Below are 27,350 nucleotides of genomic sequence, written 5' to 3'. Positions count from 1 at the left end.
TACAACTGTAGAATAGAGTAACCGATATCAAAATAAGACATTAGACAGACAACCCATCTGCTGATATGAAAACCACAACGTCTTGACGCGCAGTGGGGCATATCAGTCGCACAAATTTGTAAGATTTCTGGAATGCTCGGTGCAAAGAAGGACATGAGTTTCTAAAAATAGTCTCGTGCAGAAGGTTATTCAAATCACATGACGCGTATATCCACCACATAGCTCGCTTGCTCGTTGTGTAAATGTGCAAGTGTTAGTGTATAGTACTTTATGCAATTATGTTCCAGTGTAATACATGCAGCATATAGACAGTTGTACACAGATGAGTGTATGTACACTGATTACATAGCATACTTGAATTTAGCGGGCATCGTTTCTTTTGACTTGTTTTACTGGTGTATTATGTTCTACAGATAGACAGATATATACAAATGTGGGGGCTCCCGAAGTATGCGAACCAAGATGGCGGACATCGGAATGTAATATGTGTACTAGGTTAGGGTTAGGCCATAATTTTAGGTATAAATACTACGGGAGGCTCTTGGCTAGTCTTCGAACTGATAATAGGACTAAAATAAGGAAAATTGGAAAAAGATTATGGCCTAACCCTAACCTGTTACCCATGTTACGTTCCGATGTCCGCCATCTTGGTTCGCATACTTCGGGAACACCCAAATGTGTACACTGTACATACATATTTAGTACATAACACACTTATTCGTATAACTAGTGAGTATATGGCCAGTAGTGGTATGTTACAGATGGGCAGATATATGTACAAATGAGTACACATCATCTTAGTGGCTAGTTGAAAAACGAGCGAGCGTAAAAAATTTAGCCGTTTACCGTTCCTGTGGTCCTCATGTACCGTTTTCATTTGTGGGAAACAGATATTTATACAAACGTTAGTACGTAGCACACGTATGCATTGTGTGACTAGCGAGTGTATAAATTTAGCGTGTCGTTTCCCATGTCCTTATGTACCGCAGTAATATTATGTTACAGATAGGCATGTATATACAAATAAATATGATCATAAGGGATTCAAGAGTTGCTGCACATCGTCTGAGGAAGTCTGACCATGGCCAGGCAAAACGTTACATAAATATATTTATGTTAGTGTGCAGCAAGACTCTTTAATCACTTAGAATACTTATCTTCTCTCCTGCTACAGCATCGTTGCATTGTAAACGTACAGGTCCACCGACACAGACACAAAGAATAGACGAAAGATGAATAGTTGGTCCCACAGAAACCCGACTGATAGCACAAATATGATTGGATTTGAAATAAGTTAAAGCAGTTGGTGCGAAGTCATTTTAACTTGTATTGTGACAGCCAGACGGGCGCTTTTGGTGATCAAACACAGACGGTTCTTCGGGTCGTTTGTATCAAGTTTATTGCAAGATATAGTCTGCAGAGAGTTCATAGTTTACTTAGCAAGTATGCTGGTGTCTGTGGGTGTTTGATTTGCAATATTCTGCAAATTAGTGAATTGGGTGGAATTGAGACTAGAGAGACACCAGAATATACATTTTCTAATTAGGTATTTCACACCTCAAGTTTAGACTTCTACGAAGACGTGCAGGGAAGATGGGTACATTAAGGAATTACAACTGTGGAACAGAGGAGACGTAGGGTGGGATATTTTGTTTCATACAGTCATTAGTATGAAGATAGATTGTATACATTACACATGATAGGTTCCGTGTATGATTGTATACATTAGCACCATATACAGTATTATTTATGCCAATGCTAATGTATGTTATGTACACACATGTTAATCTCGAATAATTAGCAGATACCTCCTGGTTTAGCGAATGTAAAGGATACTACGGTTATCTTTCGGCGTTTTCAAGCAAGATGGCATTGTAGTTTATTAATGTTAAATCGGTAGCATCTTCATTCTGAGAGCTGAGTTTCTTCCTATGGTTCAGCACCTCTTTGTGTAAAATCTTGTTTTGTACGAATTTTCAAAACGCATTTTAAGAGTGATGTCGTTCGGGAAATATAAGAAGCAAGTAGAGTTATCACGGAAGAGTAACGGAAGTAACGCGCCCGCATTTCTTTCTCATTTCGAAGGGATTTCCAACTGTCTTGCCGCCAAACTTACATTCCTAGCGTGGAAGCTAAGCCTCTGCGATTGAGGCCAGATTTCTATCTGTCGGCTTCCACGCTGTGCAACACAATAGAGCGAACTTCAAAAGTCAAAAAGTAAATCCCGAATGAATGAAATGTGAAGGATTTAAGCCGATGGTCCCGCCCTACTGTCTTTTTGTGAAAGACGACGCACTTCCGGGTTTATATACAATGAAATACCACATGCTGTTTTAGGTATGAAATTATAATTTTAATTTCGCATATGGCGTATGTAGTTTTAGATTAGACATTGCGCCTTGTTGTATCAGTTCTCAATATATCTTAGCCAGGTTTTTTGTTTTTTAATCAGTAATTGTTTAAGTGTTGATACTTCATTTAAATACATTTGTGAGGGCCAAAACAATATGTAATATCGATAAATTCCCTGCAATTTCAAAAAGTATAAATGAACTTGATGTGACTAGTATCTATCTAACAGTCTCAAGTCGGGCACATATTGGGTAGACCTAATGGATAGCCAATGCCGAATTTCTCGGTATTTCCTCGCAAGATAAATTCTTTGTGCGAACCCCTGTGCTTATGTTGATTGAACCTTTTTGAACTAATTATCTACACGACACTTGTACTTTGAAATCCACTTGTCTCGTGCTTACAAAATCACTTGAGATTTCTTATCGGGCGTTAATAACTGCTTCTCATGTGAGAAAGTCTCATTAGGGACCTCGTAATCGAGAATCTCATTAGGGACTTCGCAATCGATTTGTGCACATCGTTCCCATTTTGTATCGCAGATTCGCAGTGCCAGGGCCAAATTGTGCTAATGATTAAGTTATGCTAATGATGACTTTTTTATTTGTCTGCATTTGATAATGCTTAATTTTAGAATATTTTTCATCGAGCTTTATATGTGCTTGGGTATACATATACAGAGTTTCTTTGCAAATTAGAAATAAGATCGTTTGTATTGGTAAGAATTTTTGGGAATAGTAAAGATACTTAGGGGACATATTTGCTGCATAATTTCAGTGAGCAAAAAAAATGTTGAAATGAGTTATTTCCCAAGTTATATTTCATGCCATCAAAGTCGAGATCAGATTTGTTTTCTATCTTTAGTGATTTATTCTTGACCGCTTTTTTCAACAGTAACCTTAGGAAAACAGAACAACCCACAATCAATGCCAGGCCTATAATAAGCTTTTTAAGAAAATATTTAGGAATAAAATCCAAAGTATTACAATTTTGATAAATTTGAATGATTTTTGCTTTTTGAAGCAGTCCCGGCGCTAGTTCTAGTTTGTGTAAACCGATATTACAGATATATCTGTTTCAAATACGATAAATATATGCTCAGATCTCCCTTGTGACTCTTCTATCAGGTATGTTTCCAAATTTCAGTCCAAGTCTCGGGAATAAAGTATGTCAGAATAGCTCAGATAAAATTTTCTTGCTCTTGTTCAGTTCCGGCGCCAGTTTTAGCCATTATAGACAATTATGCGTGTAGGTTTAATACTGGCGTAGAGAATTGACCAGTCCTCGTCTTATAACAACAAATAGACTGACAAAAATAACAAAACGATTGGCGATATTCTAAAATAAAATGGTTTGTGGTTACAACATAAATATTATTGGGAAGCAATAGGCTCGTAAGAAAACAAAATTAAATTAATCGGTTTTATTGCTCTATATCTGCATTCTAATGACATTGTTGAAATAGCCTGCCAATAGGAAAGGAATAAAGACTAAGGACAAGAAATATATAAAGAGTAAATTTCTTATTTATTTTAACATTATTTAACACTTGAACTTCTGTTTTTCTGTTTGTGTATGATTGCGCCAATTTTACCGTTGCTCGTATATTATTCTATTACATGTTTGCTACTCCAAAGCGGCTTTTGGTCTTCGATGGTTTGCCTGATATAATATTTTGTTACTCTTGGGCAAACTTGTAATAATATTTGTATAGGGCTAAATCACCTATAGATCGTGCGACACAATATTTATCGGTCAGAATGTTTTTTGGAATTATACTTTTGCCAGAGCTTCCCAGTAGCTATAAGCAATCAAAACCCTTTCAGATAAAGCACAAAATTAGGCTTTTTCAACTTTGTAAAAATCCTGAGATTATCAGAAATGTTTTAATCCCAAGGAACGAGCTGCGCCTTCTATATAAAGCAAAAATTTGGAGTTATTTATCTTTATTCAAATTAAAGCGCGAACACGACTCTTTAAGTATATCCCACCGCGTATTGCACGTTTAAATATAATGTGTGGTTGCTAAAAACGCACCACTAAACGTTATTTTTTTTGGCTGTAGTCGAAACAATTTCCAATAATATTTATTCTATATAAAGTCTCTGAAGCGGTGCCCAGAATAGTATCTTCAATACACCTTTACAATTATGGGCGCTTCAGAAGTGTGTGTACCAATATGGAGGTAACTAATTTTGTTCGCCTACTTTACATCAAGTTATGTGAAGGGACGGAAACCTATGAGCAGCGGATATATTTACTTGGCTTACACATACTATGCCTGAACTCGTGAAAGAACTCAAATAAGGAAAATCGGAATAAAACCATGGCCTGACCTGGTATGGCCTGATTACGGGAGTACTTCTAATTTTGGGTCACTCTGTTCCTGTTAGGACAATCGCCAAGACAGATTTTCCTCAGATGCGCTGTTGTTTCACGGGTTATTCTGTACCTACTGATAGCAGATGCGATCTCAAATGAGATTTATATGAGTGTTGTGTTATAGTTTCGTGGTTTCTATTTGGGAAAGCAAGCGATCGATTTTACTAAGATTAGGATTTATGATGACGTGTTTATGGACAGATTTATTAAGTTGCGCGTTTTTTTTTCGATTTTTTTTTAGATAAGTGTAGGGTATTTGATATTTGGTTTGGATATTGGATTTTGGGCCAGACTAACAAATTATGTTAATTATGTTATTCATTTATTTTGAGAATTTTCTAACGTTTAGCAAATATTTGATCTGCATTGTTAAATATTTTGTCCATATTTTTTACCTTGCGGTCATATTTATTACGTTTCGCAATTATTTTGAGAATTTTTCCAGATAAGTATTGGCTTTCGGGCATTTTTGCAAATGCTTGCACAGTACTATTAAATATTGCGAGTCTATTGTTTTACTTTGTCATAGCCCAGTACCCCAATCCGAATGCATTTAAAATGGTTTGCATTGTATGTATAACTCATAAGTGCGTATGTCTATGGTGTTACAGCGTTTAAATAAGGTTTCATAAACGCATGCATAGCAACCCATCCTACAACTTTTTATACCTAATTCTACATATTATTGTCAGTGTTGTTTTACGCAACGTATTTTGTTATATAACGTACTATCTTGCATATACATGTATTAGTACTTGTAATGCATTTCATCATGCACACCAACACACGATATCATAATTGGTCACAACTACGTCAACTGACCCATTAGAACGAACAGAAGATAAAATCACGTCACCTCGTCATTTTCTATTTTTAACGAATTTGACTTTTTTTTGAAGTGCGCTATCTGCAGTCTATGATATCAACCACAAATTATAAGGGAGTGAATTGCCCAAGGCATTTAACTTAGCTTGTTTGAAGCTTCAAGATCGAGATTGCATTCGTTTAATTTAGATTTAGAGGAGAGAGCGATAAAAAAATGTAAGCGTAAGGAAATTAAAATTTATTGTAATATTGGTAAAAAACAATGTATTAGTTCAGTAAATTTAAACGGATTTGTACATTAATACTTTTGTCGTATTTGTAGCTAATTTTTCCAAACCCCATCGCTATCTACCGGCATCTCTATCGCCAGAAGTAACCAATGTATAGTTTAGTGAGACATTCACTGTTCTGTTAAAGAAAGTAGGCGTCGCTTTCAAAGCTTCCATTTCTTTCGGCGAAAAATACAACGTAGTGTTGTATTCATTGGGGGAAGTACATCTAAAAATAGTTAATGGAAATTAGTATCCAAGCTATAGATTTCTCAATGGATAAAGAGGTTCTACTAAAACATGAATAATGCTGATAGTGATTCTTAAAAATAACAGAAGTTATACAAAGCATACAATTTAGCAATTTATGATTTTTGTCTGAAGAGCTGTGGCTCAAAATGAATAGTACAGGCGAGAAGTATCAGAACAATAGTCAACCTATATCTGAATTCTGGAACAGAACGACTGGTCGTGTGTGTTTATCGTACAGAGCTATAAGCGCGTTAAGATCAATTACATCAATTATACCAGTGCTGGTTGATGTGTCGGTTCTTACTCTGAGAATATAGTAACTGACGACGGTATTTTCTATGGCAATTTTTTGGACTGAATAGTAGGTTGGATAGGTATTAGACATCGAATTAGAGTCTAATTATTAGAAGCTTTCTCCCATAATAATTTCCTTACAGCAAGTTTCGTGTTCAGAGAGACCTGCCCAAATGGGTAAACAAAGCAAAAGTTTGTTTCCAAAGATTTAGCAAGTTCGAAACAATCTTCTTTATCACAATTTTTATTTATACACGGACTTTACACTTTAATTAAAAGCCGATGTTGCTTTTTAATTGAGGAGTACAGAGTGTCGCAATTCGGAAACCGAATGATAAAAATTGCATTCGCGAAAAAAAAGTCAGACAGACGGTATAGGTTGTTTTTGTTCAGGACTCAGTCAGTCAATCGTTTACAGTATTTGCCATCGCGAATAAATAATAAGTGTACAAGAATTCGTGCATCAATAAATATACTAATAATGTTATTTGTATGGCAATAGTCGCAATGGAACTTGTAAGGTTTTAAGTAGCGAGTGAATGTTGTTATTTGGGGATCAAAATCGTTTATTTGCCATCACGAATAGTAAATAAGTGTACAGAAATTCACGAATCAGATGAATATTGTCAGTTGGGGTTACGCAACTAATCAATTACCTTTCCTTACTCTATGCCTTTGTGGAAGTGGATCCGTATGCGTGCAACGCAGGGATGCTGCGGCAAGAATAAAAATGACTATACTATTTGATTCAAGAGTGTCGCTACACACTAACACAAATGTATTTGTGTAACGTTTCGCCTTACCGTCTGCTTCGCTGAAGAAGTCTCACCCCGGTCTGACGAAACGTTACAGAAATACATTTATGTTAGTGTGTAGCAACACTCTTGAAATAAATAGTCCAATAAATATACTAAATAGTATTATTTGTGTGGCCATAGTCGCAAGGGACCTTGATAGGTCTTCAAGCAGCGACACCTTTATCTGCTCAATGTCATGGTTTATATGGGGACTTTGTGATAATCTCTATAAATTGACTATTTTGGTATAATGTAGGATTATGGTGTTATCAGCATATGTCAGGGAAGGCGATTAATATTAACTTCATGAAATTATGCAAAACGATTATTGAGACGGATTGATTTGTAGAAGTCAATGCACGTATTATCTGGTTATGTTAGTGTATAGTTTGGTGTGTAACTATGATTAGCGGCGAGATATGATAACATTGCTATCAGTAATGGTTATATGCTGCTAACTTCCTGTCATTCCTATGTGTCTGCGCCAGTGGATCAGTATGTGTGTAGGGTGCGGATGCCTGGCTGTCCGCAAAAATGGACAGTTTCACATTAAAAATTAGAATGAAAATAAACTCTCAGAAGCCGAAAACCGCAATGCCAATAATTAATGCTATAATTAAAAATAACTATATAGTAACACGAATATAACTAGCAATTTTTAATAGGACTGTCGCCCATGTTTGTTTCCGTGATCCAGCAGTGGATCTTTGTCCACAGGTTGAGAACCGGTGTGCTTGACTTCTAGATTCTTTTCCCATGTAGAAACGTCGTGATTACTGTTTATTCGTATCTCATCAAATTGTCTATTCAATGATGAATTAGTCTGCTTCTTATCTATTCCTGAGTAATAGAATTAACGCCCCCTTAAACCTTGCTGATTGACGAGCCACCCACGTGCTCAAATTATTGTGAATTTCTCTTCGTCTGCGATATTTATGCTCGTTTCACGCGGGTGTGCTTACTGAAGAGTAACGATCGAAAGTTTTTTGCCGGGCTTCAGTTATTCGAGTTAGTCATTTGCAAATTTTCAGAATAGCTGCTATGGATGGATGTGTGGTCCCAATCGCTTTTTGAAATGGCCCCATCCGTAGAGTATTATTGGTATGCTATATAGACGGCAGGTTAAGAATAGAGATGGATTTGGTATAGGATTTACATATTTGATCCGGGGGTGAGGAAAGCCGATAAAACGGCTTAATTTTATGACGAACCACGCCTCTCGTCCTGTTTCCAGTTCATGTCGGGTATGGGATAAGTTACCCAGTTATATATGTTTTCGGAAGCATGGACTTGATATATGGCCCAATCGCCAGTCATTTGTGTAGAAGGGTATCGCCCTGCCATTTTAGACGGTGAGCTTGATTTTTATGGGAATTGCGCAAGATGTGTACTGCTAGTCAAGTGCAGTGTTTCATGTCAAGAAATGTTTTTTAAATCATTTAATTGTCCATAATAAGAATGAAAAATGGTTATGAATATAGTATGGAATGTCTACACGACTACATTAAACTATTGTCAGACAGTGGGAAATATTTGAATACATTTGAAAGGAGTTTTAAACATATTGTTTTGGTTTGTGAGGTTGCGCCAGACTAGCCGAACCATATTTATTCACTTTTCTCGTCTATTTCTCAAGTGAGCGAGCCATCGTGTATTGAAAAAGTAAAATCGTACTTTGAAGCACTCTTCCTGAAGTGTTGACGTAATAGGTACTTGAATTCTCTCATGGAAACCTTCAACGTTTGTGACTTTGTTTTGTTGTCGTAATGTTTGAAAGAATAACTGATAAAGATGAGTGCTGTGTTGTTTGATTCGCGTATTAATATGTTGTCTATGGTTTGTTTGGGACAGGAATAGATTGAAATATGTGTAATAGTGTAGTGTTATTTGTCATAGATGCCAGATTATACGTGTATTCGGTGTTGGGGTTTCTGAAATTTCTAATTGCCTAGTTGGACCGTGGGAGTTAGCGGGTCTCTTCGGAGGCCGAAATTTTGAGTCCTTGGAGGTCTAAACAGCGTTCTAAGTTACGGCAAATTTCTATGTGTGATAAACAAAAATGCTTTCTTTTCTACATTTCGAAGTACGCGCCAATGCGCAGATTCTCAACTTTTCATTAGCTTAAATCGTATTATACAGGGATGTACTGCTGACAAGACTATAACAAGCAATCACATTAAGAGTTTATTTAAGGTGAACGCTGCTTTGTATACTGTATCTTAATAGTGGTTATTTGATTTACGACGTCGCCAATACACATTCGTTATGCTAGCCCGTCATTAGGTCTCGACCTAAGGGACACGGTTCATTATTGTGTTTACATAAGTTGTTAATAAACTGTGTTTACTTTGCAGATGTATTAGTTTATAAACCTAAATAATAAATGTCACTGAACCCAAGTACGTAACCACAAGTTTGTGTAGCGAAGGACGACGACAAATAAAACTGATAGGAACTTGAGTATACGTTTGCTGTAACCATATGGATCTGTTTCAGGGATAGTTATGGGTAGAGCGCAATTAACTTGCTCAGGTGTTTGCGCTATGAAAGACATTACTACTAATTTGAATATGACTGCTTTTTTATTTATCACTGTCATGATGTAACGGAACTGATATGGGATTGAGTTTCCATATTTATCTATGTGGAAATAAAATATTATATGAATGGCAAAAGTAAAAATTGGTTTATAAAGATTTTATGCCTTCTTTGTCAATTCTCTGGCACAACTAGGCCTATGGATTGTGATTTTGTGTTATTTTGCGGAGAGGAAAGCCGATATAACTATAAAAGCTATATTATATATGCATGAATTATGCATGGTGCAATTTAGGGAAGACCACGTTGTAGACTCCCCACAAGGAAAGGAAAGCCGATACGAATGTAAAAGCAGGTTTATATATGCAGAAGTTGTTCTGGGCGCAATTAATTCAACGTAGTAGATTACCCAAGAGGAGAGGAAAGCTGATACGAATGTAAAAGCAGGACTTTATATACAGGTGTTATGCTTGTCGCAATCAAGATGACGTAGTAGACTCCCCACGAGGAGAAGAAAGCCTATACGAATGTAATCAAATAGCAATCTCCCACGCATACGAAGTGTATATAGATTATAAATATTGTTGATAAGGTATTGCATCACCGTTGTGTTTATTCAATACCAAATCGCTCAAGTTAGTGAAGAATGCGCAGTCAATATTTAGTACCGGGTTTGTTTGCCGTTGTTAAAGTTAATTGACATCGAGTGTTTTGACTACGCTTATATGCTGAGGTTACGTATAGTTCAAGTGCAAAGAGGGATAAATTGTATTTCGTGCGACATATGATAATGTCAGTGCGCGCAATAGGCGTCGTCTTTAGCGATTGGTTGGTTATATATCCGTCCTCATTTTCAACATGTCGTCGTTATGAAAGTCCAATAAATTTACTGAGGGTGTCATTCAAATGATAATTGGGACAATAGTTACATGCGTATTCCTAACCTGCTATATGGCATACCAATATTCCCTGAGTAGCGTAAACCAATAAAATTGCAACTAGGACCACATATCTATCCTTATTCCGATACAGAATAGGCAATTCAAATTACGATTTGGACCATGACTGTACCCATCCTATTCCTAACTGTATATCAGGTTTCATTACGCTATTGTATTACAGATCTATGGAATTGGAAATTGTTAACTTCTAGAATCGTTGTTACTGTACTCTTTCCGTTTCTTGGAGTGACGAATAACTTCGATCTGTTGCAGTGTTTGTATATTCATTGCCCGATTTATTGCCCCATTTTTGAAAATTTTGCCCAAAAAAATAGTAAATGCACCAGCAATTACCGTAGCCTATTCTGGCTAACCGAAGTTCTAATCATATTCACATGCACAGTTAATCGTCGTCCTAACATCGGAAAATAGAATTCAGTAATTCCTGACCTACAAAGATGATTTCATTTTTTGTTACGAAATCCATTTTTGTGAGAAACGTTCAGTTTCGATGCATTGCGTAACAAATTACCTAACCCGGAGTTTTTGTTTTGAGTTTTGCGCGCTCGAGTAATCATGCTGTGAGAGCGGATATTGTGGGTGATGATTACCCCGGTTTAGTCACCGATCTCCCTTTAATCCCAGGTGTGGGGTTTATTTCCCATGGGTTCTTTTGTAGTCGGCAAATCATTTAGATTTATAACAGATTATTAACGGTTAACGGTAAAGCGATAGTTTATGTTAGTAAGTTAGTATCCCTCTCGTTATATGGACGGTTTAGAGAAAATTTTGAAGATTATTTTCAAGTAGGTAATAGTCAGTCTGATGCTATTTTGTAGATAGTTTATGTGTAAATTGTTATTTCGAGAAATTCAAATCTTGCAGTATGAACAAAACTTGACTTGTAACAGAATATTATCAAGGTTGAAGTGATAGTTTATGTTAGTAAATTAGTAGCCCGCACGGTTAATGGATTGTTTATACAAATTTAGGGAACGTATTCTAGGTAGTCACTAGCCAGTTGTAGAATAGTTTCATTTATAAAATTATTATTCAAGCAATTGAAGTCTCATATAGTATAATCAAAAATCTACCAAATACTGTTTATCCTAACTTAAATACATTTTCAAATAAAATTCATTGAATATACATTAAATTCCATATGTTATTCGTTGAACGTGTGGGAACTGAAAAATTGGCACGGTTTGATAGATATGAGATATCGTTGTGCCCCGTTATCGCTCCAACACTTTTCTTGATATGATATAATGTTTAATTTTAACTTTTATAATATTAATAATTAATACCTTTTATAATGTATTTAATATAACTTATCATTTTGAGTTATAGTTATGGCGCTATGAAATCCGGAATGGTATGAGATTCTTATCAGTTTTTGAAGCATGAAGCATCAACTCATTGGATGTCAGCTATTTTACTTTGGATATTCTATTTCAAACCCAATATTTCGATTGTGACCTTTTTGTATTACCATCTCCATTGACATTGGACAGAAGTGGTCAGGAATTCTCCAGAATATTTGAGGTTTTCAGTGGGCGATGTCATTCGAATTATTTTATGAGTTATGTCGCTGGAGGCCAGGAAACGTGGAAACCACGAATATGCGAGTTACGAAATGACGTACAAAAAGTCAGAAAAACAACTGACGAATATGCCTATATGCGTGGACTTTTGCCCTTTTAGCTGTTTTGTCATTCTATTAGGATTAATAATTCCGTTGTACGCTGCCGAATAACGAGTCTTTGATTATGCTTTGAAGAGTGAGAATAGGACTAACTAAGAGGTATTTATATCTACGAAGTGTGGTCTTCAATATTTTTGCTTTGTATTCATTTGCGAATATTCCAAATTGACATAATCTGTTGAAAAAAAAATATGCAATGTGCGAACATTCGATAGATAATGGATATCGTTAAAGTCGAATTCTCCATCTTGGTGCTATATCAGGAGAGTATCTGTTATAGGAATATAGATGTTAACTTGGCGCCCAATTTTTATTTGAATAATCTCCGTTGCATAGAACTATCAGCCTGTGATATAGACAGCAGGTTGGGAATAAGAAGAGATATGTGGGCCCCAATTGCTATTAATAAGTCTCTTCATAGGGTGCTCCCGAAGTATGCGAACCAAGATGGCGGACATCGGAACGTAACATGGGTAACAGATTCCAAATTGACATAATCTGTTGAAAAAAAAATATGCAATGTGCGAACATTCGATAGATAATGGATATCGTTAAAGTCGAATTCTCCATCTTGGTGCTATATCAGGAGAGTATCTGTTATAGGAATATAGATGTTAACTTGGCGCCCAATTTTTATTTGAATAATCTCCGTTGCATAGAACTATCAGCCTGTGATATAGACAGCAGGTTGGGAATAAGAAGAGATATGTGGGCCCCAATTGCTATTAATAAGTCTCTTCATAGGGTGCTCCCGAAGTATGCGAACCAAGATGGCGGACATCGGAACGTAACATGGGTAACAGGTTAGGGTTAGGCGATAATTTTTTTCCAATTTTCCTTCTTTTAGTCCTATTATCAGTTCGAAGACTAGCCAAGAGCCTCCCGTAGTATTCATACCTAAAATTATGGCCTAACCCTAACCTAGTACACATATTACATTCCGATGTCCGCCATCTTGGTTCGCATACTTCGGGAGCCCCATTCATAGAGCTCGGCCGTATAATAGCAGGTTGAATTTTTTGACAGCAAATTCAGTAATATGGTATCACGTATCATTGCACAACGTGCACGTATTTCACTGAGTCTGACATTCAATAATAATCAATTATCACGTTTGAATGGCAGAATTCCAAAGGTCATTTTAACCTATTGGAAATTCTGCCACGTTTAATTTTTTTGTTGCTTTTTTAATACGTAAAAGCTGACATTATTCTTAGTACTCTCATATTTGGGAAAGAATAAAAATTCCCTTAAATCCTTACGTACGTGCATTTCAAATATATTTAGCGAATCCAGTTTTATAATTATCAAATTACCCGTGTTATTGCTTAATTAGAATTGGTAATGACTTTTTTATAATTGTTATATCTTAGAATTTCTCTGTCGCAAGGATTATATTTTCTACCTCAGGCGCCATATATGCGTTTACATATCAGATATTTTGAATAATAGCATCGGGAACAGATCGTCATTAGCAGAAATAAAGAATTAGATACATTTAGGGCTTTAGGGTGGGAATATAGATGTCAAAAATCATGGAATTCGAAGAGTGTTGAACATTTTTGGGTGACTCAATAGACTAGACGTCCTACTAGGTAAAAATATCTGTTCAAGAATGGATATGGCTTGTTAAGTAACATAATTTTAGTTTTCGCTTTAGTACGAGTTAGACTAAAAATTGAACTCAAGTAGGTAGCAGGACCAGCTAATGGACATACCCAGTCACGTTAGACGTTATAGAAACTGTCTAAGATATAAATCAATAAAACATATCGAACTAATCCACGCGAGTGCATTTGACGACGTGGAAATTTTCAAGTAAGAAGTTTCGTTGTTTCTTTTGTCTTTCATTGTATTCCAATTAGTCACGAAATAAAACGAAAAACGACGTTCTATAGATTCGTTTCGCTTTCTATATTTTATTCTTAATTCACTTTAAATGCTCATTTCGAATTTAAAAATCTATAACTTATCTATCGCGTCAGTAAATTTGTTTGAACAATTCAAGATGAGGCCTTGCTGTGTACACTCTTACCAGTGCTTTCGCCGGTAGCATCGTCGGTGAAATCCCGAAGCATTGATGCCAAAAATTTCCCTTTGGTTATGCGATATAAGTACCTAAGCAGACATATTGGGTATTTCAGTTGGTATGGAGCTTTCTGTGTACCTGTAGATACGTTGACAATAATTTAGAATGTTTGGTAGGTTTCGATTTTTTTTACTGGAAAATTTAATGAACTATATTAGTAACCTGTTCAAAATTCAGACTGGGTTCAGAAAGCGATATTGGACTGCGATATAGATGGGAGGACTAGAGATAGGGTTTGATACACAGCCCTTATCACCCTTTGAATGGCTTTATTCATAGATAGTTATTGAGCTGTCATATACCGCGGGTTTGATTTTTAGATCACCTTTGTAAGATGTATCCTGCCAATGAAATGTGATGATTTATATAGGAACTTGGGTACTCCCGTAGTATGTGTACCAGGTGAGGGTCAGGCAATAATTTTATTCCGATTTTCCTTATTTTAGTTCTAGTACGAGTTCGGGGACCCTCTGTGTTAGCGAAGTGAATATATCCCCTGCCCATAGGTTTCAGTCCCTTTATACAACTTGATGTAAAGTAGGTGTACAAAATTAGTTACTTTCAAATTGGTACATACACTTATGGATCGCCAAAAATGGTTATAAATGTGGCTAGAATTCAACGGAAAAGAGGCTACGGAATACTTTCTAGCATTTATTTCAAATTGTCATCGTCGTTTTTCAGACCAATTTATAGCGTCAAATGAGTTCTTGATACTGGGATAAACATAATGAATAATTCAGTAATTTAAAGATATTCGTCTATTATTTACGTTTATTTTAATTAAATGAAATTGTCTTCTGCGTCAATTGGTGGTTTTTGTAAGAATATATGTTTTCTGATATATAGTCGAAATTGCACATTGGTGATAGCCTAAATCTAAGCCTGGGTCCTTATATTACCCACCACTGTCTGATGTGTTTAATTCGATGCTGTAGGAATAAGTTAAGAGTGTGATGTAATGGCCTAACCTTAACCTCATAGGAATAGAATCAAAATAATCAGCTCAAAAAAATTGTGGCGCGAAATAACGGGAAAGATTAAACATGTATTTTTATTGTAAGTTGTATTCGTTTCAAGTCTATGCATTTAGAATAAGACAAAATTTTAAATTTTTCAAAGTGTAACTTCGGAATTGCAATATTCTTAACAACCAATATTCCAATTATTAAGCTCGAGTTCAAGGTTATTTTTTTTTATTTCTTTTAAAATGGTCGAGATAAAATTTTTAATGACTATCTCCGCCCAACCAACCGATTTTTAAAATATCCCAAATTTGGAACCCGCGTTCCTATTTCGTACACAAAAGCGCACAATAGGTTTTATTTACAATCAAAACTATCTCTACCTTGATATTGAGCGACGCTCTTCGCTTCGCTTACTCTCAAACAATACTCGGACAAGAATAGATTTTACGTTTCCCGTCCCGCACATATGTTATATTCAATTGGGAAGATGTTTCGTTTTCACCCAAATGTCAAATTTTGAAATATTGAAACTTATTTTTGGTTGTTATTACGTCACAGTGGGTTTTAATAATTTTATTAAATTTGTCTCAGAAATAAGGATATTTTATTATAGTAGGGACTGCAGCGTTGTGGGTGCTTTAACGAATAAGAGCAGCATGGATCTGTTAGTTAGAAGGCAGTTGTGTAGGGATGTTCAAAACAAATAGAATAGTCTAAGCCAGTGTTATCGTTGGCATTGGATGAATAAACTATTGTACTAACCGCAATCGAAGGTCCCGCTTTCATGTAATGTTTTAATTGGATTCGATCCAGGTTGCTTTAGGATGTTGACTTTGGTTGTTGGCAAAAATTGGAAGCGGTAGAATATTCGCGGGCAAGAAGAGGGTAATTTGCGTAATCATTTATGCGCTTTCAAGATCAAAATGAAGGTCCAAACTTTGAATGTTTTGAATGGAGCGAATCTGAACTGAAATAAAGAATTAGTAATAATATTGAATACAATATATATAAGAAATCCATTCCGAGTTTCGTTATTTCGTGCGCTGAGCAGAACCAACACAATATGCTGCTGGTAGGAGGTCCTTCCTTAGTAATATGTAACACGGTGTGATACAGTCGGCTTCATAAACTTTTTTGCTTTAATTAACCAATTATTTTTATATATCAATAATAATCAATATTCGACCGGAATTGTTTATTTTGTCGAGTCCATTGAAGCCAAATGAACCACGATAGATTCTATTTTTGATATACTCGTTATTTAATTTGACATTGGCTTTTTCATTGCTCTGTTATCAATCAGTCTGACACAGGAATAAACATTCCAATCCATTGTTTACATCAGACGACACGCGATGAGCGGAACTGGCCAATTTAATCCTAGACGTTGTGTGTATTCGCTCGAGCAATTCTTTGTAGACTGGCAGTGTAGTTTGTACCGTCTTCGATGGAGTAGTTTGGTTACGAATTGGCGGGAAGCACGGTCGCGCGCTCTCACTCATAATTGAGAAAGTTTGTAAATTTGAGAATTTGATCAGAGCAAGGTGACTTGTACTCACTCAGACGTAAAGGAGGCTCAACTCTGAGTTCGTGCGCTCTCACTTATAATTGAGGAATTGTAAATTTGAAAAATTAGTCAGAGCAAGGTAACATTTATACTCATTCAGACGTGAAGACGGCTCAACTTTTACGCAAAGCAAGTTTGTGCGCTCTCACTCAGTTTTAAGAGTAATTGTAAATTTGAGAATTTGCTCCAACCAAGATCGTAAGAACTCGCCAAAATTGAAGGATAGTCATATCTATGTGAATTTGGGAATAGAATGGATTAGCAAGCATTAGCCCAACTTCAGGTTATACCAGGTGGTTTTACCATTTTTACGGCAGCATTTTCTTCGGCCCTTTTTCCCTTGCGTGCAATAATTTTTCATTCCAAATTACCAAATATTCAATGTATTTCCAGGAAAACAGCTTTAAGGATATATAGGGTGGTTTTACCATTTTTATAGAAGCATTTTTTTTACCTAATTCGTGCAATATTTTTTCATTCCAAATTACCACATATTCAATGTTATTTCCACGAGAACAAATTTCACGAAATGATGCATTTATGCAATGGCAAAAAGTTTTATAAGTTCTAAAAATAGATCAATTTGCAACGATGGACATTCTACGTTACCTTTATATATACTGACACGAACACGTTATTCTTTGTCAATACCAAGAAAATGACGTGGAACATTCACGGGTAGTTTCGACATAGATCAAACACACTTGTGATAAATTCAACGCTATTTTTCATTGAACGTTTGCGTGCATTTATTGTATATTTTTAATTTAAAAAAAAATGCAAATATTCGTTGCTTTTAGGGCGTTATAAATATCTTTTGCTGTCCAATAGAGGCATTTAAACAAAACAATTTCAATCATATCTCTATATGTTCATTAAAAGAATGCAAATTAGTTTTTCGCCTTGACGTGTTATATAAATGTATTTTGCAGCTAATAAATGCATTTATATGAATGAATTTCAATCATATTTCGGGCCTACGTTTGCCAAATGTTGATTAAATGGTTTTTTATTTCGCTTTTGGGTAAACAATGCGGCGTCGGTATCTTTTTTTCGAAGTTGGGCGTGAAATATTTATATTTACACTCTAAAAATTTAGTTTTTCATGCTCTGCGCTACGGGCTGTTTGAACTATATTATGTTTGAAAATTTGGTGTTTGGGATCATTAAGTTTATGGATCGCGCGAACTTTTTTTGGTGTCAATTCTTTTACCAAACGCGATTTCTCGCAAATATTTTCCGCATGACATTTTGTAGTTATTACATATTTGCGGAAGAAAGTAGCCATAAATTTGCTACAAAACTAATTAAGTATATTGTTTTTGTTTTGCCACATAGGTTTAAATACGATCATAGACATTTTATAAGATTCCTAATGCCACAGTTTGCGTCATAGCAGTTAGTCATATACGACAACAGTCCTATTTCAACTAAATTAAAATGCCGCTTCGTTTGGGAATTCGTCCACTTGACAGAAAAAAGTTGAATTCCGGGATCCAAGTTTGTTTACTTGCAGCCTCATTTGCCGAAGGGTTTTGAAAATACCGAATTGAAGTTGAATTTAATGTTAAAACGTCCAGGGAAACACTTATTTCAATATAAACCAAGAAGGTATTTTTACCTTCGAAAGTATATGATTTAATATACAGGTCAATATACAAAGTTTATGCTGGCTTTTTCATAAACTAATATTGGCGGTGTCGTTATTTTAGATCAGAGTTAGTCTAGTTTTTGTAAACTGTCTTGTTTTTTTTTCAAGTGTGTTTAAGCTGTCGTTTTATGTATACCGCGTCTCTATGTATAGCATTGCTGCTAAAAACAGTGAGATTTCGGTAAGTCCCTAGAATTTTGTCGGTACTTGGAAAAAAAGTCCATTTTTTCGTCTATCTGAGAATATCAAATCTATAACGACAGAAATTTAATATTTCCCACTTTTTCCAAAACTGAACAGAATAGCTGTTGGGTCGAGTGATATGAGTACGTGCGCTTTGGTACCATGTTTTTATGAAGCCTTGTTTATTTGGGCGGGTTTCATTTACATGAAGCGTTACCTCTAAATTATTTTCATATGACAACTTTATTAATATGTTGAAAGACTTAATAATGTTGTTCTACAATGTTTAATCTTTTTCCTAAATTAAGTTCGCCCAGGAAACCACTATATGATTTGAGCAAAGCTTAATAGCAAATACGTGTTCTTTAGCGAGTTTTCTGTTTACTTGTTCACAATATTCATTTTAATATACTTTGTGGGCATCGAGATTTATTAGCGTTACATGGATGACGTTTTCTCGGAAATAGATCGTGTAGAAATTAGCCCTGAAATAATGGTATTAGTTTTTTTTTGTAGCGGAAGGTAAAAGGGGTGGATTCTTAATCCTCCGCCACAACCCCATGACTACGTCGCTGTGTAGCAGGGAAAAAAATTCTTTAATTGTTGGAATAGGGCAGGTCGAATTCTCAAATTGCTACAAAACCAGATTGTATGCGATGAATTAGTTGATCAAAACTTGAGAGCTTAGTGCGGGACGTACAAAACACAATACGAATAGAAATTTGTTGCACATATCTAAGTAAACGATATAATCAAGTGTTATATATACTAAGTATCATATCTTTGGATAAAGGGTGTAAATAGGGATTTGTGACACTCGATGAATGCATGCAATGTAGTTGTAAAATATTAAAAAAAAAATCTTTAATACTGAGTTATTTAGACATATAGTTAGACATATAGGTGTTATTTTGAGACATTATTTCATAGAATAAAGTTGAATATTTTATATCATTTCTTGAAATGCACACGATGATTGATGATTGCTTATTTCTCAAATAATCGTGCAATATAAAGGTCGTTCATCGTATTTATCTTCGCCAAAAAGCGTGAGATGTACGCGCAATTACGTTTGTATTATGTGTAATGCATTTTTGAATCATTGTTTCATTTTAGCTCTAAGTTGTCGATGTACGTTCATTTTTGAGAGTCTGTGGTGTTCGCAATGTCGTTAGCGTATTCGAGGGTTTACGTACAGAGACCTGGGCTATACTTACTTATGTTTTTTATTACCTATAATGTTTTATCTAGTTTGTGAATGTGTTTCGCGAATTCTACAAGGTGTCCATGAGGTCCCTTTACAATTTCAATTTTGTTATAAAGTCAGTGCTCAATATATCTTAACCAGGTTTGTTGTTTTTTAAATCAGTAATTGTTCAAGTTTACAATTTCAATTTTGTTATGATGTCAGTTCTCGATAAATCTTAACCAGGTTTGTTGTTTTTTAATCAGTAATTGTTCGGTAGTTTTACTTCATTTAATACGTCTGTGAGGGTCAAAACAATATAGGGTATCGATAAATTCCCTTTGCAATTTGGAAAAATTTTAAGACTTTATGAACACTCTATATATATTCAGGCTGCGCTGTACTCAATACAGATAAACTTGCAAAAATCCTTTACGACTTTAATTAGCGCGCCCACATTTATGCCCCAAACAAGTCAGGCGTCCCAGCAGCTGTCATTAGTTAGTAGAAGTATCTCATTACTTATAAATATTTGCTTGATTTGAGTTTTGTTCAGAAAGAAGGCGTGGAACAACTTATAAAAATGTCTGTAGACACAAGCGAACAAAGCTTTTATTCTTTTGTCAAAAGACGTTACCACAAACTTTTATGAACAATAAACACATCATCAGATATGATCGTCACATGATATTCGTGCGAAAACAATTATTATTATCGTCTCGAGGTTTTGCTGTGACAAAACTCAGAAATATAAGGCAATTTTGTAGTCATTGAACCTAACTTATATCGCCCTATTCGTCGCACCGCATGTGCTTAACAAGGATGGTAAAATTTACTGGTACCAATACCATTCTTAAATGGTAGTTCCAAATAAGAATATGAAATGAATTCTAAATTGTGGCATCAACAATCAATGTACATTTTAGTTTTGAAAATGCAAGGAAGTTATATTGAGCAAGGATTTTAATTTTACACTTTAATTTAAATTAAAAGAATGCATATATGTATTATTTTTATCCTGCTATGAGATCTTACATAAAGAGTCAAAGGCCGGATATATAATTTTAGTACACAAATTCGTTGGTTTTTATATTGCCTGCAGCGAATAAATATATATATATATACGTCAAGGTGCCAATCTTAGTGTAGACAAACTAGGCTTTGATATTTGTTTTTTGTAGGATTTTGCATCTGTTATTGAAAATACTTGGATTAAAATGTTTAGTTTGTACCATGGAATCTGGCTAAAACGCTGAAGTTTGCAAAAAATAATTTAGTTGGAATCAGAACTCGAAAAGTTCGGATTTACAAATTTAGAAAATCGAGATTGTTTGTCTTTTGTGGTGCTATCTACTTATACTCAGGATACGATGGAGTACTGGTGGGACCCTATGCATATAATTCAAGGATGGAGCAATGGTGTCTTCTAATTGATACAATACTCTTGTTCCACACTAGGGTGCGTTTTTGTGCTGTTGGGGCACTAACCCACTATGCCTTTAATGCAAGAAAGGAGCGTAAGCAACTATTTTAAATGATTCAAGAGTCTTTTCTGTAGATATATATTTCGATAGCGTTTCGCCTGAACAAAGTCGGCAGACTTCCTCAGACTAACATGAATTAATAATAATTTTTTATAGACAAAATATCCCGAAATATTTTTTATTTGTCATTGCCTATCGAATTTATTAAACTCTGGTGTGGTATGCATGGACGTTGAACTCAAAATATTTAATTAACCTTCGATTTCAACACTTAGACAACAACTTTAATTGGCAGAATTTTATTGTCAATTTTCCTTTCAAAACGCCTGTTTTTTCTCCGATTTATGCTGTCCAGACATAATAAATTCAATACACAACACTTCGTAAACAAAATTAACTTTATTCGTCGAAATTAAAATCTATTATTTCACTTTCAAATAAAACAGATACATTTTTCATTGTCTGATTTGAAAGAAAACACTCTTTGTTTTGTAACAATGTGAAATAGGAAACCGACGATAATCAATTTAATTTACTAGATTTGATACTACACTGCTGAATAATGTGTTAGGTAAAGTGGCATTGCAATGTAATTCAACAATTGTTTTATTTCGGTATTCAATATGGACTGTATATTAGACTTTTCCTTGATAGCATTTGTTCGTTTTTAGCTACGCGTTGTTTATTTTTTTAATTTGTCTGAGCTGTTTAAGTTGTGAACGCGCAAATATTAGTATATTTATCGCATGTTTTGTAATGGCGCGTACCTGATAATTATAATGTTCCCCTGTGGCTAAATTATTTTGTTTTGCAATCAATTTTGGGCAAATAATTATTAAAATCGCATTTTTTAAATCGCAACTAACTCGAGCATGTTTTTTAGTATTTTTTTTATAAAACTTTTGGTACATTTCGTTTAGTCTATGTGCTTCTTATTCAATGACTACGGCACCTTGGTATTCAAGGAATGTATTTTATTATTCACTTGTGGACGACTCCCACCAAACCGCCTTTATTACCACACAAAGCAAATCAAATTATGACGAATTCGTCTGAATAGCTCAATCTTCTTCAAAAGCGCTGATTTATATTGAATAAATGTGTATTCGTTTGAGGTTGCTAAGCCGACTTTTTATTGTTTTGAATAAATAAAATTAGAAGGGTACCAGAATTAGACAAGTGTTCAACCGAAGAAAGGATTTTGATTATGCTTATGCTTCCCAATGTGGGATTTAAATGATTGGTTTCGAGGACTGATTCGCCCAGCAAGTGCAATCTATCAGACATCTCGTTCGAGGCCGTTGATGTCAGAGCACTGGTTTTAGTTTATCAGTGCGAGTGCGCTTAAGTATGCTGTAAAATAGAGAGTAATTGATACCAGACTTGTTCAAATTGACTGAAAATTCAGCAGGATAAGATAAACGATAAGGTTGAAAGCAACATCAAACGTTTTGCATCCCACTTCCATCGATTCTTTTTTTTTAAAAGTCCCCAACGTTACTGAAAAATTCTGACTCAGATCAGAGGAAAAGTTGCAGAACAAAATTGACACTGAAAATTGAAAGTGAGATGCAAGACCACTCGATAACGCATCATTATAGATTACCATACTCAAGTAGCTTTCAATAATTGACAAATAGATTACATTAGCGTTCATCAGCACATAAGCTAAATCTTATCGGACTCAATTCAGCTTATTTGCTCAACTATCGACCTCTAGCTCTACTTGCATTCCTTTTTGTTTACATTTCCGCAGACTTATTACATCGTTAACGATTGTTTGCTTACCTGCTGCAACGTTATCTTGCGCAAATATACGTGAGATCGCGCATAACGTAACTCGGCGCAGCACGTTGCAATGAACTGGTACAGCTGAATTGACATGATATGACCTTGTTCACAACGAGGCTTGTACTTCAGGGTGACCGAAGCTTACTTCTCCAAAGAAAGGATACTCCCGTAGTATGTGCAGCAGTACCAGGGTAGCATTAGGCCATAATTTTATTCCGATTTTCTTTGTTTTGGTTCTATTACGAGTTCGGGGACTGCCCGTGTTAGCCAAGTGAATATACCCCTGCCCATAGGTTTCAGTCCCTTCACACAACTTAATACAAAATAGCAAATAGGCGAACAAAACTTGTTACCTCCATATTGGCACACATACTTCTGGAGCGCCTCTGTTTCTGTATGTTTGTATCTAAAATATTCAGTAATCTATGACGATTAGCACAAAAGATGTGTTTTTCCTAAAATATTTTCAAAACGACCTGGGTTCTGTTTACAATAGTGGTTACAGACAGGATGATGTATTATGTTAGTGGGGTGGGAATAGTGGAATTTTACTGTTTTTTATTTGTTTTTGATTGTTATTCGTTATTTTGCACAAAGGCCTAGGACATGTATATCAAGCGTCGGTTCCATTACATTTGAACCCACGTACATTTGAACCCATGACAATTGCACCTGTATGCTATTGCACCTATGGAATTTTTTTTGTTTCACGGATAGTTAAACCCATACTCACCCTAACCCATGGGTTTTAGCACCCGCATATAGATTGAACCCGTGGATATACGCATGGGTTCAAATGTACATGGGTTCAAATGTACGGTCACCTCAAGCGTCAACTCTATTATTATTGTTTATCTTTCTTTACCCACAAAGCTGAATAAACGGCGCCAGGTATATTCGCCACGACTTCGTTACTTTGCCTGCTATTGACATTGGCATCGATAGTTAGTTATACCTTTTTGTTTGCCTCAGTATATCCCGCTAAGAAATGTCGTTGTTTATTTACTTTAAGAAGTGCAATATCGCACCGTTGACGTACATGTATTTACATAAGAAAAAAATGACAATCTATTGTGTTGAAAATAGTGTTGAGTTTTATAATAGTATGTCTTATATTGATGTGGTTTCTGCGGGTCTATCTTTCTTCTATGCTATACTATGCACTGTTGAATAATGTTTTTTTGAAAAAGTCTTACTCTGATGAAACGAAACGTGCGAATATATTTTAGTGTTTGTGTGTGGCAAAACTTTTGAATCGCTTGAAATATTTGTCGTTTTAGTATTGCAGAAGTATAAACAACTTATCCTTTTTCTATGCCTTTATGCATAGTTGAATAATATTTGTCTCAGAAAATCTGACCTTGGTCAGACGAAACGTTGTAGGAATTTATTCGTGTTAGTGTACAGCAAGACAAGATCAAAATAACGAGTAGCAGGTTATCTGGGAGTTGATTTGATAGTCTGTATTATGTAAGAGACTGTTTTTGAAGAAGATAGACTTATGTAGGTGTTCAGGGATTAATTAACTCATATTCGGAGGTGAACGAAACCATTGATAATTATTATAATGGATTCTCCTACACACTGATTCCCAAACGGTAATTTGGTGTATAATTTATGGCCCAAACCCTATTCCCGCCACCTGACCAGCGTGTAATAACAAATCAGAAAGATCTCTTCCTTTAATCCGAAAATAATAGTTTCAGTGCTGCCTGTACGGGGCTTTCTTCTAAATAAAGATAGGTAAACTCTCGTAGAATTAACCATAACGAGCCTGTGTCTAAACTACAATTTATTCTTTTCTCAGAAACAATATGCTCAGTGTGATTGTTTATTATCTGAAGCAAACCAATTAAGTTCGTCTGGATTTCTCGGTAAAGTCAATTCTCAAGCAAGAAACGCAGCTGAAAAAATATCGCAGGTTGTTCAAGATATGGAAATGAAGAAAGAAGAAGTGGAAACCGCTTCTCAACTTTATTTATTCGTTGATCAGGTAGGTGATCTAGTTGTGTGGTAACTTTTTTATATGGATGGAGGTACCGTCAATCGTCGTGAATACATTTAGGTGCCATTGGCTGCTTGCCTAAAGCTCTGCTCGAAGCGAAATCTTTACAAAACGTTGACCGCTTGCTTATATACAAAGCCTTGTCTATTTTGAAGGAGCCTTGTCTGATTTTGGAGACGGTATTTTGATATCAAATTTTTGTTATGACGTCTTTCCCCTGTATTATGACGTCAAGTTTTGCATTAGGACGTTTATTTTTCAAGTTGTTCAACCAGTTTCCATCGATTTCATAAAATTGATGTCTTGATTACCAAGCAAAATCTTGTAAATAGTTATCTAGTTTTGTTTCTTCAACGGTAGACAGTTATTAGACGTATTAAATTAAGTCAAAGGCCCTACATTCGTACACTTTCATTGTCTTACACGTTGCAACGCGGACGACTAATTCTCCTGTTTTCTCGCATGTAAACAAAGGACATTTCTTGTTTTCAGTAATTAAACAAAATAACTCTTGATATTAAGTAATAGCTTGTAAATATAACAATGTAACAGGCAATTTGTCAACGACTGTCAACTTTCTTAATCTCCTAATTACGTCAAAGACTGTTTACACAACAATTACAAATATGAGGATTTTTGGTATCATTTGGGTCTTTTCTCACAGCCATGTTAATCCTATTAATTCTGATCTAACTGAACGATATTGAGGAGCTTACACGAGGTAGCTTTAGGCTGCCCATAAGACCACAACCCATAAGATTGTTGCAAAAAGCAACGATGTGCTTACTTGAGGTGTATACCGTTACGATTCGAATATGAGATGTTCATATGATGAGTTTTGATCCAAAGCAGGACGTGCTCTGATCCGTTTAATTAAGATATAAAAAAAAGGATATTGCGGTCCACGCTTATATTATATTTGAGTTGTTATCGCTTGGAATAAGGCACTCTTTCCCTGATGCGTAGTAGGCCTAACCCTAACCGGATAATTTGTTATTTAAAAACGTGGCGTCGCATTTTTGCATTAGTAGCGGAGACTTCGTACAAAGATCCTCTCCTATTGCCGCTATTAAAACAATCTGACTAGTTCTTCGTACTTTATTATATGCGACGATAAATTCAAATTACGTCAAACTTTGTTTTTATTGTTTCATTTTTTTAAATATTTAAAAATCTAATTAAAAGTTTCATTTTCGAATTAAACATTTAAATTTAAATTTTTTGCTCATATATGTTTGATGAATTGCAATTTAGCTCGTCCGTGACAGTTGGATCCAGAAATGAGACTTTTCTGGGTATAATTACTGTGCGGATTTGAACATCAACATTATTCATTTGCATGATGCACGGAGTATTGTTGTTTCCATATTTGGTGTCATGTAGAATGCAATACTGCAGGAATCTGCTGCAATTCTCTATTTATATTCATTGAAGCGTGCTAAATTCTGTCATCCTCGAATTCACGGTCAATCGGACTTCGTGCCCATATTTGGGCATTGCTATGTTGTCTCACCTAACACTGAACCTTCCCTTTATCGTAGGCATATTCCTGGGCATTATCAGGAATGAAATTCGTCGCTTCATTGAGCATGAGTGACGTCATGACAACGGACGAATTACAAGAACAAATCAACAAGTATGACGAATACATGACGTCACATCCGCCTATTCCTAACGAAGAATTCATGAAAATGCAAGATGTTGCGACGCGATACAATAATTTAAAGTGTCAAAGGCAATGCGAAATAGCACAGCAGAAATGCACTGAAACAAAAGACCTTTTTGTTAAAAGGAGAAAACTTTTGGTAAAAGTAAGTGATTTCCGTGTCATATTTTCTATTTCATAGAAGGGCGAAGGGGATTTGTTGTTACAGCGTTGGACTTTTAACTATGGAGTTAAACTAAAAGGAACCTAGGTTATTTGGAACATATTCTAAACTTTTGTGCAAAACCAGGTTTGTTGTTTTAGTCAGTAATTGTTCAAATATTTTTACTTCATTTAATACATCTATGACGGCCAAAAAAATATATGGTATCGATGAATTCTTTTTTACAATTTTAAATCATTTTA

The 27,350-nt window shown here is 35.3% G+C and overlaps 1 protein-coding gene across 1 annotated transcript in view; it reads left to right on the top strand.

Moving 5' to 3' along the window:
* The window catches only part of LOC120341876 (puratrophin-1-like), a 66,714-nt gene that overhangs the window by 29,098 nt on the left and 10,266 nt on the right, over positions 1-27,350 (top strand). The window contains exons 10-11 of the mRNA XM_039410434.2: positions 25,082-25,267; positions 26,821-27,090. Coding sequence (XP_039266368.2) covers positions 25,082-25,267; positions 26,821-27,090 — 456 coding nt within the window. The remainder of the gene's footprint in view (positions 1-25,081; positions 25,268-26,820; positions 27,091-27,350) is intronic.

Source organism: Styela clava, chromosome 3 (genome assembly GCF_964204865.1).
Source record: "Styela clava chromosome 3, kaStyClav1.hap1.2, whole genome shotgun sequence".
Lineage (NCBI taxonomy): Eukaryota > Metazoa > Chordata > Ascidiacea > Stolidobranchia > Styelidae > Styela > Styela clava.
The sequence above is the reverse complement of the archived record's forward strand: the minus strand, read 5'-3'. Positions and strand labels throughout refer to the sequence as shown.